Genomic DNA, 18,050 nt, shown 5'->3' with positions numbered 1-18,050 from the left:
CTTCCCCTGAGCGTGCCACGTCCCTGCTCCTCCACCTCCCTCCCAGCGCTAGCTGCCGCAAAACAGCTGTTTCTCAGTGTAACAAGCTTCAGGAGGGAGGGGCAGGAGCGGGAATGCAGCACACTCAGGGGAGGAGGCGGGGAAGAGGCGGGGCTGCGGCGGGGATTTGGGGAAGGAGTCGAATAGGGGCAATGAGGGGGCAGAGTTGGGGTGCAGACTTTGGGGAAGGGGTTGGAATGGGGGCAGGGCAGGGCAGGGATGGGAGGGGGCGGGTTGGGGTGGGGACGGGGCCAGGCCAGGGGCAGAGTGGCGTCGAGCACCCACCGGCACCAGCAGAAGTCGGCACCTATGCCCAAGGCAAGAGCCCCGATGCTCCTATTGATTTCAGTGGGGCTAGGCTTTCATCCCTGCACTTTTCAGGAAGCCTGATTGCAACTGAGGAACTGCTACCAAGAGTAACCCTTCAGATCTTATCTGCCACATTTCCAGAAAATCTCAGTGTCTCTTATTCCTGCCTTCCACATCTTCCTTAGAGTAGGGTATTTTCTAAACATTATTTTTGTTGAATTCATAATAAATTCTAAGGCTAGAGTGGATTCACCTAGATTAGCTGCAGACCAACCCTAGAAGTCTTTGCCGAGCTCTGTTGATCTCTCCATTCCATGTTGCCTTTCATTTGTCCTTGGTTCATCTTTTATATATTCTGTATGTAAATATACTTACCTTTGTCAACCTCCTAAAATAGTTCCCACGTAGGTTGAAAGTTGCAGTGGTTCTTTTGTTGTATATTATTTTCTTCAGAGTCCTATGCTTCAGTTGATTGTATTTCTTCACTGAAGGTATTTAAAGGTTTGCTGAATATGTGAAATAACTTTTTTACTGCCAGAACGCATGCAAATAAAAAAAGAAATAAATGGCTCTCGCTTTGGTCTCTTTTTTTTCAATAAGTTTCATGTATAATGAATATAGCTGCATTTATGACCAACTAGTAAATACATACGAAACAACTATAACCCATATTTAATTACTGGAGGAAACACTGACAATGGAATATACAGTATGTTCTTGTTGAAATTAAAAAGATCAAAAAAACAAATATGATTGTTTCCCTGCTCTTCAGTGGAGAATTAAAAGCGGCTTGGTTTATTGAAGACTACAAAAGCAATCACCGTTATAGACCTGCTTTGCATACTGGCTCTATTAATTTACATACTCATGGTAGGCCTCACATTCAGATACAACTGTTAAATTATACTGCTGTTGAGTAATGCGTATAAAAATAATGCAACAGCATGCAAAGTGTATTTAAACAGGCACAATTAAAAATATTGATTCCACTGAAGACGAGTCTGAAAAGACTATGCACAGGTTTAATATTGTCACATCCAGGACACACTGCTTATGAGTGATTGAGTTCGCTAGACTTGCACATTGACAAGCTGTCTTTGTCGCATGTTATGTATTAGGCCAATTTAGCATCTGATTATTAAAATAATTTAATTCCCAAGATTGTTTTGAGATGGTTTTCCCTCCTGCTCTTCCCCCTCTTAAAATTAATAATGTCTTAATTATTGTGTCAGTTTCACACCCGTGCAATTTGCTGGGTGACCACAATGTAGTCAAATCAACAATGGCTTAAACAGTTTGTCCTTTATGCTGCTGAACAGACCGAGGACACATCAGCAAGAGATTTGGACAGACATGCTAAGGCATCAAAGTACTCAGATACAGCCAAAGAGAGAGACAATAAAAGTTATTTGCATTTAACTAAATTTTAACAGGAGAACATTTTTATTCTTTGAGGCCATGAAACCCCCAACATTATGTGCTTAAAACACATGCTGTCTGGCTGCTATGTCTGTTCAACAAATTGCTGGTCTTCTTTTAAAGAAAACGAACAACTGAACTCTATGGAATCCAAAAGGTGCTCAGCACCTCTGAAAATCTGGCAACACATTTTAGTGCGTAATGGCAACATTTTCAAAAATGCCTAAGTAACTTAGGATGCTACGTTCCAGCTTCAACTTAGGCACCTAGGAGCCCAAATCACATTGAAAGTCAATACAATGTACTGCCTACGTCACTTTTGGAGATGGAACTTAGGGACCTAAGTGCTCAAGTGCTTTAGTCTCTCAAGTGCTTTAAGTCTCTCAAGTGCTTTAGAAAAGGTGACCCTAAATCTGGATCCAATCCAAAGCTCACTGAAGTCAATGGGAGTCTTTCCTTTGACTTCAGTTGGCCCCGGTGACAAAATTGTAGTACATGTTGCAGTAGAAAGAGAGCCTGAGACATAAGCCCTTGTATCACAGGCCTGGTATGAGGCAGGACCTGCTCACAAAATCTGGCAAGAACAGGACTGATATTGCAGAAGTACACATTCCTAAGAGGTGCTAAGTACAGAGTATTGACACAAACACATCCCACTATCAAGTGGTATCAGAACATCCCAATATCAAGGATGGTACATTCCCCAAGGATAACAGAAACACACCAACCCTTCCTAAAACATAAGGTCAGGCTGACAGTACGTAACTTGTTTATATCAGGGTATAAAGATGTATCTCAGAGGGAGTATCTTGGCCAGCCATGGAAAGTCCCGCCACTGACTGAGCTGCGTCCATTGTCACGGGCATACATGTCTTAGTATCCTCGTAGAGTCTGCCAGGTGCTAATACTGTGCTTTGTCAACAATAAACCTGGCCGGGTGCCTTCGTACCTTAACGGCTCTTGTGGTCATTGGGCGGTTCGCTCAAGGTCTGCTGTGCCAACTGTCTGCGCAGAGCTGGGACAGCACACAGGGAGAACACACACATGTAGCCAAATATTTAACCACACGTGTATCTGAGGTTTGATATAAACTGCAAAACAGAGCAAATACTTTCACTCACAATATAATCTTAAATAAGTAGGGGATGGAGAGAGAAAAGGTATTCCTTAAATTGAATTTTATTGCTTTGTATTTTTGATCCAAACTCTGAACCTTACTTTCACATAAATGTTATTACATATGAACTGTTAATTTCAGCTCTTGAACCAAATGTGGTCACATGAAAAGGCTACTAAATAACATGAATTATGTGGGGAAAATGCAGGTTTTTTTACAAACCCTGTTGAAATTTCTTTTGAAAATTATCAATATTTAAAGCTCACTTTAGGTACCATATTAGGCTGACAGCCTTGAAGTCTCACATCCTCAGAACAGGTCCCAATACATAATGAACAACAGCAGTGCAAGCTTTGCAACATTGCATCATTAATGTACCTGGAAAGACAAACTCTTGAAAGAAGAATTATATCTCCATGGCCCATTCAATTTTCGGCCTGTCTGCGTAGAGTGTACGGTGCCAAGAATCAATGCCAGCTCAGCTCTGGTGGTAGTTTTTGTGATGTGGACACCTGTCCATTGGAAAAGGGACTGGACCACCCAGATCAACTGCTTAGATCACAGAAGAGATGGTAATAACTTTTTGAAACTCAGGCCTGATCCAAAGCCTACTAAATTTTATGGAAAGACTCTCGTTGATTTCAATGAGCTTTGGGTCAGGCTCCTGGGATGGATGCACACCAGGGAGGAAGAATGAATTTATACTGAAATGCCAATCAAGAGCCTTCTATATGGTCATGTACTGATACAGCAGGAAAGGCAAAGAATGCAGGAGGTGACTCGTTCATAAAATCAGAGGATGATCCTGAGCTTCCATGTAAATATTCAAACCCCAACAGATAAATGTGCAGAATTTTGCCAACCCTCATTCATAGCAAAGTTCAAAAATCTGTATAAATAAAGGATTTTAAGGGGAGGGGAGGAGCTATTGTAGTACCCAGGTGGAAGCTATTCCTGGAATCATGTCATAAGGAGAAAGAACTCTCTGATAAATTCAGTGTGATACAAAAACACTCAGACTGCGGTTAATACAGATTTTTGCAAAAATTACATATGAAAATTACATTTCTTACAGTTCAGAATTGGCTGATCCTCTGTGAATTCAGATGGCTGTTCAATATGAAAAACCTTTTGCTGGAATCCAGGGATGCATTCTAAATCTTCTGCAAATACAAGCAACAGCACCTGAGGAAACAGAGGGAACGGACTTTTAATATCCACTTGTTCACCAACCTTCTTGGCTTTTGTGAATGTTAGCAAGTTTGGACTCAATGTTCATTTAAAAAAAAAAACAAAAAGCCACCCACACATCCAGCACATCACAGCTTACCTTTACAACTTTCTAACCATTGCTTTGCACGAGAAGTTTCAATCAGCATATACCCAGGCAGATATAAAGGTTGCAAAAAAAATAATATGTCTAAAGACACATCTACACTGCAGCTGGTGCGGTAAAGCCCAGTCTGGGTAGACAGACATACACTAGCACTGCTCAAGCTAGCATACTGAAAATAGTAGTGTGGCGTCATGGGCTAGCTGCCTGAATACAATACTGCCCAACCCTGGGTGCATATACGTGAGCAGTTAGCCTGAGCCACCATCCACATTGCCCTAGGCCAACATTGTGCAGATGTACCTAAGATTAATAATGTTCAATTCAGAAACACACTTAAGCACCTGCTTAAAGTTAAGCCTGTTCTGAAGTCCTTCTTAAGTCATGAGACATAAGCAAGTATAAATAGGGCTGGAGTATGCTTAAGTTATTTGCTGACTCAAGGCCTATAAGCTCAGATTAGTTTAGTAAATCTCTGAGATAGTGAAGAAGTCTTTTGTTCAAGGATAAAGTTTCATGTCACAAAAGTTTCCTTTGTATAAACTCTTGCAGCAGATGGAAAATGTCAATTCCCCACCCCCCACAAAGCTACAGTTTGTCCGGTTTCTCCATAATCAAAAAGTTGTTTACCCCAGTGAAAGACTGAAAATGGAATGTGTACATCATTCTGTAGATGGCTCTGAAGGGTAAAGTTAAATACAGCTTGTGTCACTGTTAGTATGTGATCACCAAAGCACCTTGTCACCACAGGAACATCTGGGCAGCGGAGGGAGGGTAAAAGCAAAATAAAATTGACATTGTACCTATTCCCAACCAATCTCTGTTTCAGAAGATTTGTGTTCTATCACTGAATAGAGACAATGAGCTGAAAGGCTATTTTCTTTGGTGGGCTTTACATGGCAGAGGAGCAGGTAGAAAAGTCACAGAAAGAGTGGAAAAGAAAAAAAGGCACAGAAAGTTTAAGGGTTAAATGAAGCACAAGAAAGACGAGCCAGATCCAAGGTAGTAGGCAGGATAAATCTACTTTTCCATACCCAAATATAAGCATCCAAATGCATTTGGGGCCTCCTTTGGGGGATTTCCTCTGGTCCTGATATTCAGAGATGCAGAGCACTTACAGCTCTCATTAGTTTAAACATATGCCTAAAATGCCTCCAGTTGGACACCCAAAGGAAGACCAGAGAAGGGCAACAGAGTAACCAAAGAGAAAATGCTAAGATTGACTTTCATTAGTACAAAAAGATAAATGTTGACATGCTCATGAAAGAGCCCTTATACTCAGTAGCTACCTACTATGCTTGACCTGCCAATGAGAGATAAGCTCATCATTTTCAGTGATCTAACACTATTTCAGCAAATAAGCCTCCTCCCTATAGAGTAAGAACAGGGTCCTCCAGCATATCACCTTCAGTGCTACCTTTGTTAGATAAACCTCTTTGCCATGTTGCTCTGTTCAGAGGACAGGTGATTATTATTATCAATCTTAGGCTAGCATGCTCCCTGCTTAGCCATCCCTTGTTTGCTCTTGTCAAAGAAACAGAATGCTACCCAGGTTTTCTTTCCATACAGAAAATCCTGGTGCACTACAGAGTCATTGTTGGCTTTACATTACTTGGTCTTTCAAAGCACAGGGAGGATGGTATCCCACCTGGTCTTATATCAGTTGCTCTTATTGAAACTTGATTCTCGGGCAGTCTATTTCACATAAACACTTGCTGTAAAAGGCCAGCTAGACATGAACAGACACTGTGTGCAATAGCCAGAACGTTTCGTGACAATCCAATTGGCAGAGTGTGGGCTCACTTCTCATCCCTAATGACATGCACCGCATTTGCCCCTTTGTTCAAGTAAGAAACCAAGAGAGAGCACAAGCAAGCAGAGTCTAAGCCACTTGGCAACACTGTCATGTCTCCCATACGATTGCTGCTTCCCCTTCTTCTCTTAATAAACAGCAACCTGCAAACAAAGGGCAAGATCCTCAGGTGACAATCAGCATAACTCCATTGACTTTAAATTTACCAATTTACACAGCTAAGAAATTGTCCCACAGTGCCTCACTCTGCCCTCCAATGTCCTTCTGTACCAAGGACTCACACAGTAACGTCCAGATTTTCAAAGCCTACACTCAAAATTGCAAATTAGTTATTTAATTCATAGAAGTGGCCAGATATGCATGTAACCAGCCGTTTGCATGTGCAACTACTCCATCCGGATGCAAATCCACAGTAATAGTGCGTGAAAATGAAGCATGTCACCCACGCCAGCTTGATGTAGATAAGGTGTCACACGTAGTAGCACCTAGATCAACTAGAGAGTGATACGCCTGCTACAGCCTTGGCTAATAGAAATGTGTCTTTTAGCTCATGCAGAAGAGACTTAAGCATTAAGCTCCAGAGGTCTCAGGTTTGATCCTGCCTGACCACGATCAGGGTCTGTCGGCATTATATCTTTGCATATGCATTTTCTGCAGGGAGCTGCAACAGTGTATTTTTAAAGATTAGGCCCAGTTGACACATGATGCCAACAAATGGGCTTGCACACAGCATGAATTAGTGCAGAATAAAATGTGCCACTCCTTCCTGTACTCCCGTGTCAAGACACAAACAGTGAACTATACAGTGTTGCAAAACCAGCCCAGTTTGGCAGAATAGCCCATAGAGTACATATATTTTCAACGATAAAGATAAAATTAATTGCAAACATGATTTTGTTGCTAAAAAAATACATGGTGGTGGACATAAAAGAGGCAGTACGTCCTAGCTTGATCACCTAGCCTCTGGAATCTTGAATTCTAGTTTGTAGCCTAGGAAAACATAGATTAGGATTGCAAAACTGATTTGGATATGATCTAGGTCAGTAATCTCAGACAATGTGTGTTTGCTGTGAAATCAGGATGATCTAAATATGCCATGAGTTCACTTCTGAAAGTCTAGTATACAGGACTCATGTAATGTCAACTTAACAAACAGAATGTGACCTTTAATCTCTTTGAAATAATTATAAAATGCAGGCCTGGCCTTGCTGTGAAATGGAACATTTTATTCTAGCTGTGCAATTCCAAACACTTTCTTCTCTTCCAGACATTAGACAAGATGTCAAGTTTGTCATCACATGGAAGGTTTTTATTAATTATCTTTTAGAAGCACAGTCCTTCTTGTAACTGTATTTTTCAGGCAACGAAAATTCTTCTATTGAACTAAATGTCTATCTTCTTAAAATTTTGTCTGCTAAAGGTCTTCACTTTGAAAAGCCCTGGCAAAAAAATAAACCAAGTACAGATTTGCGTTGAAAGCAAAAGAGAATATTGTTTAAAGCAGAACATATTCTAAATTTCAGCACCATACAGAATTCATAATTGTGTGTGTCCAAAAAGAAAAGTTTCCTGGATCATTAACTGTTTAAAGAAAGTAGAACTGGCATCTGAATGCTTACCGGTATCTTCTCCCAAAGAAAATATTTTATTTTGCATATAGGAGATTTTAAAACACTGTGAAGGTACACAAATGCTGTTCATACTTACAAATTAAAGGGCATATGTGCCTCCAATTCAGCAAACCCATCCCCTTTAGCAAAGCACTTAAGCTGGTGGAGAATTTTTTGGCAACATGTTTTTACTAAAACCATCAAAACTGAAACTTTCTGCTGAAATACATCAGTTTCAATGAAACTTTCATTGGGAAGGTTTCTTAGGTCCAGGATGGAATTTCTGGTCAAAACAAGAGAAGCACAAGAGAAGCACCCAAAACAGCCAATAGAACAGTGGTAAGGGCACTAACCTGGAATGAACATTTCAAAACATGGTTTTGTCCCCATGCTGTATTAACTAAATGTTGAAACCTCAAGATTTTTTATGAAATGGGATTCTTCCTTCCTTGCCTCCCTTATTAAGCACATGCTAAAATGCTTTTGACTTTAGCCAATGAGCTTCTTATAATATTTAAGAAGCAAAGAGATAAGAATTTCGAAAGCTAAAAGTACACTGCTCTATAACTGAGAAGGGGTCAGTCTCCCATTCTTTTACTGAGAAAAATAGTATCTGCAACCTTCAAAGACTGAACACCAAACACCATTTGCTCATAACAACCTAAATCAATTTGGAAGTGAACCATTCCCTGCAAAGCAAACTGCAGGGTTCAATCACACAGCCCTAGAGAGCCCATGGACTCATATATACAACCAAACCGTCTCACCTGGTGCAATTTACTTGTTAATAAAATGTGAAGATTGAAGAGGCAATTTTTAATATCCTGACAGTTTGTCTATGCAAACTTACTACTGGTCTTTATAAGTAAATGTCACTGGTTCAGCTAGCTCCTAAGTAAGCTTGGTCATAAGGTCAGTAGATAAAGCTGTGTTCCCCATGGTGGTACTAGGCCTACTAAACATCTTAATAAAACAACAAACATATTCTAGAGGTCGAGGTTGATCTCAGTGTTTGCCCTGAAAGCTGGTCACACAAGAACCATGGAATGGAAAGCAGAAGGGGATCTCACTTTTTTATCAGAGCTGACCAGAGGATAACAATTCCGTCTTGCAGCAGATTTTGAGGCTCTGAAATGAATGTCCATTCCACATTGGGACAGAAGAAAAAAAACCTACCTTTCTAATGTTTTGGTGAACATGGTGGCTAGGGTACTGCTGTGGGACATGGGAGGCCCAGGTTCGTGTCTATATACTCTGCCAGATTCAGACTGAGCTAGGGTGAACAACTCTGCTCTGGATCAGGCCCATCCCAGGCCATGGCTGTAACCACTCAGTACAAAGTCTCTCAGACCCCAAAATCCTTCCCAGGGAAAGTGTTGTGGAATCCCCATGATACATCCCCGTGAAACAACAAAACAGCATTTTTCACCAAAATTGCATTTAAGCAAAACTGTTCTGACAGTTTTTATACCTCTCCCGCAGCAGATATTCATGAGGAACCTGAACTGAAACCCTTTGTACGTGACCTCATCTCAGAACAGGGTTTCTCTGCCTCTCTGCAATTGATGGAAAGTTAGCCTCTAAAACAAGCTCCCAAATAGAACATAAAACGAGATTTTCAAACCATCAGATCTCTCTGCTTGTTGTACAGGAATTCCATTCAGATCAGATCAGCCATATCCCAGATTTGGAAGTGATGTTCTCAACCTGTTCTACTGTAATCCTTCTCGAATATTTGTCAGCCTGATGTGTAATAGATCAAGTCCCAATTATAAAAAACCCTAATCTTCAGAATGCCAATTACATCTCACATTGTTCTTATGGGTTGAAATTCATCCTTATGCAGAAGACTCACACAGGCATATCCAAACAGGGCGTAAGTGGGGCATAGGCTAGGGTGAACTGTATCGAATATAAATACAAAGAAATCTCAGATTATTAGGATGATAATATTGTAAAGTTGGAGGTCCCCATTTTATCTCTGGTTCCATGCGAGTAATTTTAACACTAAGAAATCACCATAAAACCCTATAAAGTTACAGGAAAAGTGAACATGGAAAAGAGACTCAGGCATAAGTGACAGTATTGCCAACCTCCAGACCTCAAAAATCAGGAGTTAGTCCCAAAGACATCATGTGATGTTCAGAAAATTATACAAGTTTAGGTTTTATTTTCTCCTGCTATTTGCTTTGTTTTAAGGTCTGGGGTACACCCAGCTCATCTTTTTTAGCTTTTCTCTGGCATCATGAGAGCTAGAAACCAGTTTTGTTTTGTTGTTTTTCAAATTAAAGCTCAGGTTCTTGCATATATTCTCTCATAATACTATGACACCAGGGGCTGTGGAGTGAGAAAAAAACTCCAGACTGCGAGAGTTGGTGTCATAAATATAAAGGGAAGGGTAAACCCCTTTGAAATCCCTCCTGGCCAGGGGAAAGCTCCTCTCACCTGTAAAGGGTTAAGAAGCTAAAGGTAACCTCGCTGGCACCTGACCAAAAGGACCAATGAGGAGACAAGATACTTTCAAAAGCTGGGAGGAGGGAGAGAAACAAAGGGGTCTGTGTCTGTCTGTAGTCGTCTTGGCCAGGGACAGAACAGGAATGGAGGCTTAGAACTTTTAGTAAGTAATCTAGCTAGGTATGTGTTAGATTATGATTTCTTTAAATGGCTGAGAAAAGAATTGTGCTGAATAGAATAACTATTTCTGTCTGTATATCTTTTTTGTAACTTAAGGTTTTGCCTAGAGGGGTTCTCTATGTTTTTGAATCTAATTACCCTGTAAGATATCTACCATCCTGATTTTACAGGGGGGATTTCTTTATTTCTATTTACTGCTATTTTTTATTAAAAGTCTTCTTGTAAAACACTGAATGCTTTTTCATTGTTCTCAGATCCAAGGGTTTGGGTCTGTGGTCACCTATGCAAATTGGTGAGGCTTTTTATCCGACATTTCCCAGGAAAGGGGGGGTGCAAGTGTTGGGAGGATTGTTCATTGTTCTTCAGATCCAAGGGTCTGGGTCTGTAGTCACCTAGGCAAATTGGTGAGGCTTTTACCAAACCTTGTCCAGGAATGGGGTGCAAGGTTTTGGGAAGTATTTTGGGGGGAAAGACGCGTCCAAACAGCTCTTCCCCAGTAACCAGTATTAGTTTGGTGGTGGTAGCGGCCATTCCAAGGATAACGGGTGTAATATTTTGTACCTTGGGGAAGTTTTTGACCTAAGCTGGTAAAGATAAGCTTAGGAGGTTTTTCATGCAGGTCCCCACATCTGTACCCTAGAGTTCAGAGTGGGGGAGGAACATTGACATGGTGGCACAGTGGTGGGATTAACCTGAAATCATTTGAGATCCAGTTGAGATTTTTTGAACTAGAAATACAGATTTTAAAAAGGAATTTTTTTTTCTTTGGAAAGAAAGTCCAGAAAGCAGCTTTGAAACTGAAAGCAGCTTGGTTTCTCTCTGCTCTGTGGCCAAGCAGAGACAAAAGGGGATTATCTTGTGAATTGCAGGTTTTCTTTGCCTGGAGGCAGGGTACTTAACTCCTGCAGGGAAATTCACAGTCTTCCAACCCAGAGGTTTTTTTTTTTTCTTTTCTTCCTAAAAGTAAATAGGGGGTGTGTGTTCTACCCATTTGCTTTTTCTTTGGGCTGGGTAAGCAGGTTTCCAAGTAGTTGGGGGGTTTTTGCTTTAATTTGGGCCCAGAGCAGAGACAAGGGAATTGTCTTTTTCTGTAGGCTGACAGTCACTATCAGAGAATAGGTATTCTATTCCAGCACAGCAAAATTTTACAGCCAAGTTTTGTTTGGTTATTTCTAAACCTCGGGTGTAAAGTTAGTAAAAACAGAGAGGTTAGAATGGCAAAATCCGCGGCTCGACTACAGCTCGAATTAGCCAAATTTCAGGCTGAGGAAAGACAAAGGGAACATGAAAGACAGATAGAACTCATGCAGCTGAAGAAGGAACAAGAAAGGGAGGCAGAACAACACCAAGAGGCTGCCCACAAGAGGGAAATGGAGGCAAGGAAGCATGTGGAGGAGGAGAGGGAAAAAGAGAGGAAGCATGTGGAGGAGGAGAAGGAAAAAGAGAGGAAGCATGTGGAGGAGATGGAGAGGATAAAGGCCCAGCAGAATATACCAACAAACCCTAGCAATCCTTCTCCAGGTACCACTTCCCATCCCAGAAAGTTCCCCACCTACAAGGCAGGTGATGATACTGAGGCCTTCTTAGAAAACTTCGAAAGGGCCTGCCTTGGGTACAACATCTCTACTGACCAATACATGGTAGAGCTGAGGCCGCAGCTCAGTGGACCCTTAGCTGAGGTGGCAGCTGAAATGCCTAAAGAACACATGAACAAGTATGAACTGTTTAAATCCAAGGCGAGAGTCAGAATGGGGATAACACCCGAGCAGTCTCGTCGGAGGTTCAGAGCCCTAAGGTGGAAACCAGACATGTCATTTACCCGACATGCCTACCACATTGTAAAACATTGGGATGCCTGGATATCAGGAGCAAGTGTTGAATCTCCAGTAAATTTGCCCTTCCTAATGCAAATGGAACAATTCTTAGAGGGTGTTCCTGAGGAAATAGAAAGATACATCCTAGATGGGAAACCCAAAACTGTAATTGAGGCAGGAGAGATTGGAGCCAGATGGGTGGAGGTGGCAGAGAAGAAGAAAACTGGTCGCAGTTGGAGCGGAGACCAGAAGGGACCACCCCAGACCACACCCTATTACCGGGGGCCGCCCAAAGCCCCACCTACCTCCCAAAGAACCCTCCAGACCCCTTATCGTCCCACCACCCCGTTCTCCAGCAACCCTCCTCGCCCCAGTGACCCGTCAGCTGGACGATGTTTTAAGTGTAACGAGCTGGGGCATGTAAAGGCCAACTGCCCCAAGAACCCCAACAGATTACAGTTCATTGCACCGGAATCACACCAGAGGTCCACAGGCCCAGATACCTCCCAGATACCCTTGGAGCGGAGGGAAACTGTGAGTGTGGGCGGGAAGAAGGTCACCGCGTGGAGGGACACCGGAGCACAAGTGTCAGCTATCCATGCTTCCTTAGTGGACCCCAATTTAATCAACCCAGAGATCCAAGTGACGATTCAACCCTTCAAGTCCAACTCTTTCAATTTGCCTACAGCCAAGTTGCCTGTCCAGTATAAGGGCTGGTCGGGAATGTGGACTTTTGCAGTCTATGATGATTATCCCATCCCCATGCTGTTGGGGGAAGACTTGGCCAATCATGTGAAGCAGGCCAAGAGGGTGGGAATGGTCACCTGCAGCCAGACTAAACAAGCCGTGAGGCCTAGCTCTGTTCCGGAAACTTCTATCAGGACCCAGTCAGAGGTGATGGACCTGGACCCCAGGCCAATGTCTGCAACAGCAGTAGTGGATCCAGTCCCAGAGACCCAGACGGAACCAGTCCCAGAACCGGAACCAGCCGAACAACCAACACCAGACCCCGTGTCAGCACTGAATCCAGTACTTGCAACCTCAACAACAGAGGGCCCCACCGAACCTGAACTGGCAGCAGCCGATAACCCGACCCAAGAGGCTCAGCCGGAGCCTGAATCCCAACATAGTGCACCAGCGGAGAGCGGTTCACAGTCAACAGAAACAGCTCCATCCCCTATATCGCTTCCAGAGGGACCAAGTCTAGGTCCACAATCCCATGAGGAACTGATGTCTCCAGCATCAAGGGAACAGTTCCAGACCGAACAGGAAGCAGATGAAAGCCTCCAGAGAGCTTGGACGGCGGCACGGAGCAACCCACCGCCTCTCAGCTCTTCTAATCGATCCAGGTTTGTTATAGAAAGAGGACTTTTATACAAGGAAACTCTTTCTGGTGGACACCAGGAAGACTGGCATCCTCAGAAACAGTTGGTAGTTCCAACTAAATACCGGGCCAAGCTCTTGAGCTTAGCCCACGATCACCCTAGTGGCCATGCTGGGGTGAACAGGACCAAAGACCGTTTGGGGGGATCATTCCACTGGGAGGGATTGGGCAAGGATGTTTCTACCTATGTCCAGTCTTGTGAGGTGTGCCAAAGAGTGGGAAAACCCCAAGACCAGGTCAAAGCCCCTCTCCAGCCACTCCCCATCATTGAAGTTCCATTTCAGCGAGTAGCTGTGGATATTCTGGGTCCTTTTCCGAAAAAGACAGCCAGAGGAAAGCAGTACATACTGACTTTCATGGATTTTGCCACCCGATGGCCGGAAGCAGTAGCTCTAAGCAACACCAGGGCTAAAAGTGTGTGTCAGGCACTAGCAGACATTTTTGCCAGGGTAGGTTGGCCCTCCGACATCCTCACAGATGCAGGGACTAATTTCCTGGCAGGAACTATGAAAAACCTTTGGGAAGCTCATGGGGTAAATCACTTGGTTGCCACTCCTTACCACCATCAAACAAATGGCATGGTGGAGAAGTTTAATGGAACTTTGGGGGCCATGATACGTAAATTCGTAAATGAGCACTCCAATGATTGGGACCTAGTATTGCAGCAGTTGCTCTTTGCCTACAGAGCTGTACCACATCCCAGTTTAGGGTTTTCCCCATTTGAACTTGTATATGGCCGTGAGGTTAAGGGGCCATTGCAGTTGGTGAAGCAGCAATGGGAGGGATTTACACCTTCTCCAGGAACTAACATTCTGGACTTTGTAACCAACCTACAAAACACCCTCCGAACCTCTTTAGCCCTTGCTAGAGAAAACTTACAGGATGCTCAAAAAGAGCAAAAAGCCTGGTATGATAAACATGCCAGAGAGCGTTCCTTCAAAGTAGGAGACCAGGTCATGGTCTTAAGGGCGCTCCAGGCCCATAAAATGGAAGCATCGTGGGAAGGGCCATTCACGGTCCAGGAGCGCCTGGGAGCTGTTAATTATCTCATAGCATTCCCCACCTCCAACCAGAAGCCTAAGATGTACCATATTAATTCTCTAAAGCCCTTTTATTCCAGAGAATTAAAGGTTTGTCAGTTTACAGCCCAGGGAGGAGACGACGCTGAGTGGCCTGAAGGTGTTTACTACGAAGGGAAATGTGCTGGTGGTGTGGAAGAGGTGAACCTCTCCATGACCCTTGGGCGTATGCAGCGACAGCAGATCCAGGAGCTGTGCACTAGCTACGTGCCAACGTTCTCAGCCACCCCAGGACTGACTGAACGGGCATATCACTCCATTGACACAGGTAATGCTCACCCAATTAGGGTCCAACCTTACCGGGTGTCTCCTCAAGCTAAAACTGCTATAGAACGGGAGATCCAGGATATGTTACAGATGGGGGTAATCCGCCCCTCTGAAAGTGCATGGGCATCTCCAGGGGTTCTAGTTCCCAAACCAGATGGGGAAATACGTTTTTGCGTGGACTACCGTAAGCTAAATGCTGTAACTCGCCCAGACAACTATCCAATGCCATGCACAGATGAACTATTAGAGAAACTGGGACGGGCCCAGTTCATCTCTACCTTGGACTTAACCAAGGGGTACTGGCAGGTACCGCTAGACGAATCTGCCAAGGAAAGGTCAGCCTTCATCACACATCTCGGGCTGTATGAATTTAATGTACTCCCTTTCGGGCTGCGAAATGCACCCGCCACTTTCCAAAGACTTGTAGATGGTCTCCTAGCGGGATTAGGAGAATATGCAGTCGCCTACCTTGACGACGTGGCCATATTTTCGGATTCCTGGGCAGACCACCTGGAACATCTACAAAAAGTCCTTGAGCGCATAAGGGAGGCAGGACTAACTGTTAAGGCTAAGAAGTGTCAAATAGGCCTAAACAGAGTGACTTACCTTGGACACCAGGTGGGTCAAGGAACTATCAGCCCCCTACAGGCCAAAGTGGATGCTATCCAAAAGTGGCCTGTCCCAAAGTCAAAGAAACAGGTTCAATCCTTCTTAGGCTTGGCCGGTTATTACAGACGATTTGTACCGCACTACAGCCAAATCGCTGCCCCACTGACAGACCTAACCAAAAAGAAACAGCCAAATGCTGTTCAGTGGACCGGAAAGTGTCAGAAGGCCTTTAACAAGCTTAAAGCGACACTCATGTCTGACCCTGTACTAAGGGCCCCAGACTTTGACAAACCGTTCCTAGTAACCACAGATGCATCCAAGCGTGGTGTGGGAGCAGTTTTAATGCAGAAAGGACCTGATCAAGAATTCCACCCTGTAGTGTTTCTCAGCAAAAAACTGTCTGAGAGGGAAAGCAACTGGTCAGTCACTGAAAAAGAATGTTACGCCATTGTCTACGCTCTGGAAAAGCTACGCCCATATGTTTGGGGACGGCGTTTCCACCTGCAAACCGACCATGCTGCACTAAAGTGGCTTCACACCGTCAAAGAAACTAACAAAAAACTTCTTCGGTTGGGTTTAGCTCGCCAAGATTTTGATTTCGACATCCAACACATCTCAGGAGCTTCTAACAAAGTGGCTGATGCACTCTCCCGTGAAAGTTTCCCAGAATCAACTGGTTAAAATCGTCCTTGAGATGTGGAAAATATTGTTAGTCTTTATGTACTTGGTAGTATATTTAGAGATGCATGTGTCTTATTAACTCTGTTTTCCTAGAGCTCCAGGAAGAAATCCCAGCCAGTGTTTCACCCTAGCTGAGATTTGGGGTGTGTGTCATAAATATAAAGGGAAGGGTAAACCCCTTTGAAATCCCTCCTGGCCAGGGGAAAGCTCCTCTCACCTGTAAAGGGTTAAGAAGCTAAAGGTAACCTCGCTGGCACCTGACCAAAAGGACCAATGAGGAGACAAGATACTTTCAAAAGCTGGGAGGAGGGAGAGAAACAAAGGGGTCTGTGTCTGTCTGTAGTCGTCTTGGCCAGGGACAGAACAGGAATGGAGGCTTAGAACTTTTAGTAAGTAATCTAGCTAGGTATGTGTTAGATTATGATTTCTTTAAATGGCTGAGAAAAGAATTGTGCTGAATAGAATAACTATTTCTGTCTGTATATCTTTTTTGTAACTTAAGGTTTTGCCTAGAGGGGTTCTCTATGTTTTTGAATCTAATTACCCTGTAAGATATCTACCATCCTGATTTTACAGGGGGGATTTCTTTATTTCTATTTACTGCTATTTTTTATTAAAAGTCTTCTTGTAAAACACTGAATGCTTTTTCATTGTTCTCAGATCCAAGGGTTTGGGTCTGTGGTCACCTATGCAAATTGGTGAGGCTTTTTATCCAACATTTCCCAGGAAAGGGGGGGTGCAAGTGTTGGGAGGATTGTTCATTGTTCTTCAGATCCAAGGGTCTGGGTCTGTAGTCACCTAGGCAAATTGGTGAGGCTTTTACCAAACCTTGTCCAGGAAGTGGGGTGCAAGGTTTTGGGAAGTATTTTGGGGGGAAAGACGCGTCCAAACAGCTCTTCCCCAGTAACCAGTATTAGTTTGGTGGTGGTAGCGGCCATTCCAAGGATAACGGGTGTAATATTTTGTACCTTGGGGAAGTTTTTGACCTAAGCTGGTAAAGATAAGCTTAGGAGGTTTTTCATGCAGGTCCCCACATCTGTACCCTAGAGTTCAGAGTGGGGGAGGAACCTTGACAGTTGGTAACACTGAGTTAATCTCAAAATGAAAAATCAGGGATGGATACGTTGTTACACATATTAAACTGGCTAAGTTGCTACTCCAAATCTAAAGACCCTTTCCTTCCACAGGTGCTTCAAAAATAGGGCCTCAACATAAGAACGGCCATACTGGGTCAGACCAAAGGTCCATCTAGCCCAGTATCCTGTCTTCTAACAGTGGCCAGTGCCAGGTGCATCAGGGGGAATGAACAGAACAGGTAATCACCAAGTGACCCTTCCTCTGTTGTCCATTCCCTGCTTCTGGCAAACAGAGGCCTATTAATTTCATTGGGTAACCCTGGGTTCTTGTGTTATGAATAACACGTCCTTATTTACTTTCTCTACACCAGTCATCATTTTATAGACCTCTATCATGTCCCCCCTTAGCTGCCTCTTTTCCAAGTTGAATAGTCACAGTCTGTTTAATCTCTCCTCATATAGAAGCTGTTCCATACCCCTCATCATTTTTGTTGCCCTTATCTGTACCTTTTCCATTTCTAGTACATCTTTTCTAAGATGGGGTGAGCAGAACCGCATGCAGTGTTCAAGGTGTGGGAGAACCATGGATTTATATAGTGACATTATGCATTTTTCTATTTTATTACCTCTCCCTTTCCTGCAGAAATATTTAGTAAGAGGGTCTATTGGAGAGAAAAAATGGGTATAATAGCAATAAGTAGCATAGCCTGACAGCATTCTACAGAAGGAGGGTGAATCCTGGCCCCACTGAAGTCAGTGGGAGTTTTTCCATTGACTTCAGGATTTCACCCATAGCATTTTGGATCAGGGAAATAGTTACATTAAATTAAATTGTCACAGATAGTTACCATAACCGAATAATGGAA

General features: G+C 43.4%; 1 protein-coding gene across 1 annotated transcript in view; it reads right to left on the bottom strand.

Annotated features, from left to right (window-relative positions):
- CDH13 (cadherin 13) overlaps positions 1-18,050 on the bottom strand; it is a 778,625-nt gene that overhangs the window by 622,635 nt on the left and 137,940 nt on the right. The window contains exon 2 of the mRNA XM_048817138.2: positions 3,958-4,069. Coding sequence (XP_048673095.2) covers positions 3,958-4,069 — 112 coding nt within the window. The remainder of the gene's footprint in view (positions 1-3,957; positions 4,070-18,050) is intronic.

Source organism: Caretta caretta, chromosome 12 (assembly GCF_965140235.1).
Source record: "Caretta caretta isolate rCarCar2 chromosome 12, rCarCar1.hap1, whole genome shotgun sequence".
NCBI classification, from domain to species: Eukaryota; Metazoa; Chordata; order Testudines; family Cheloniidae; genus Caretta; species Caretta caretta.
Note: the sequence above shows the minus strand (reverse complement) of the source record. Positions and strands in the feature narration are given on the sequence as shown.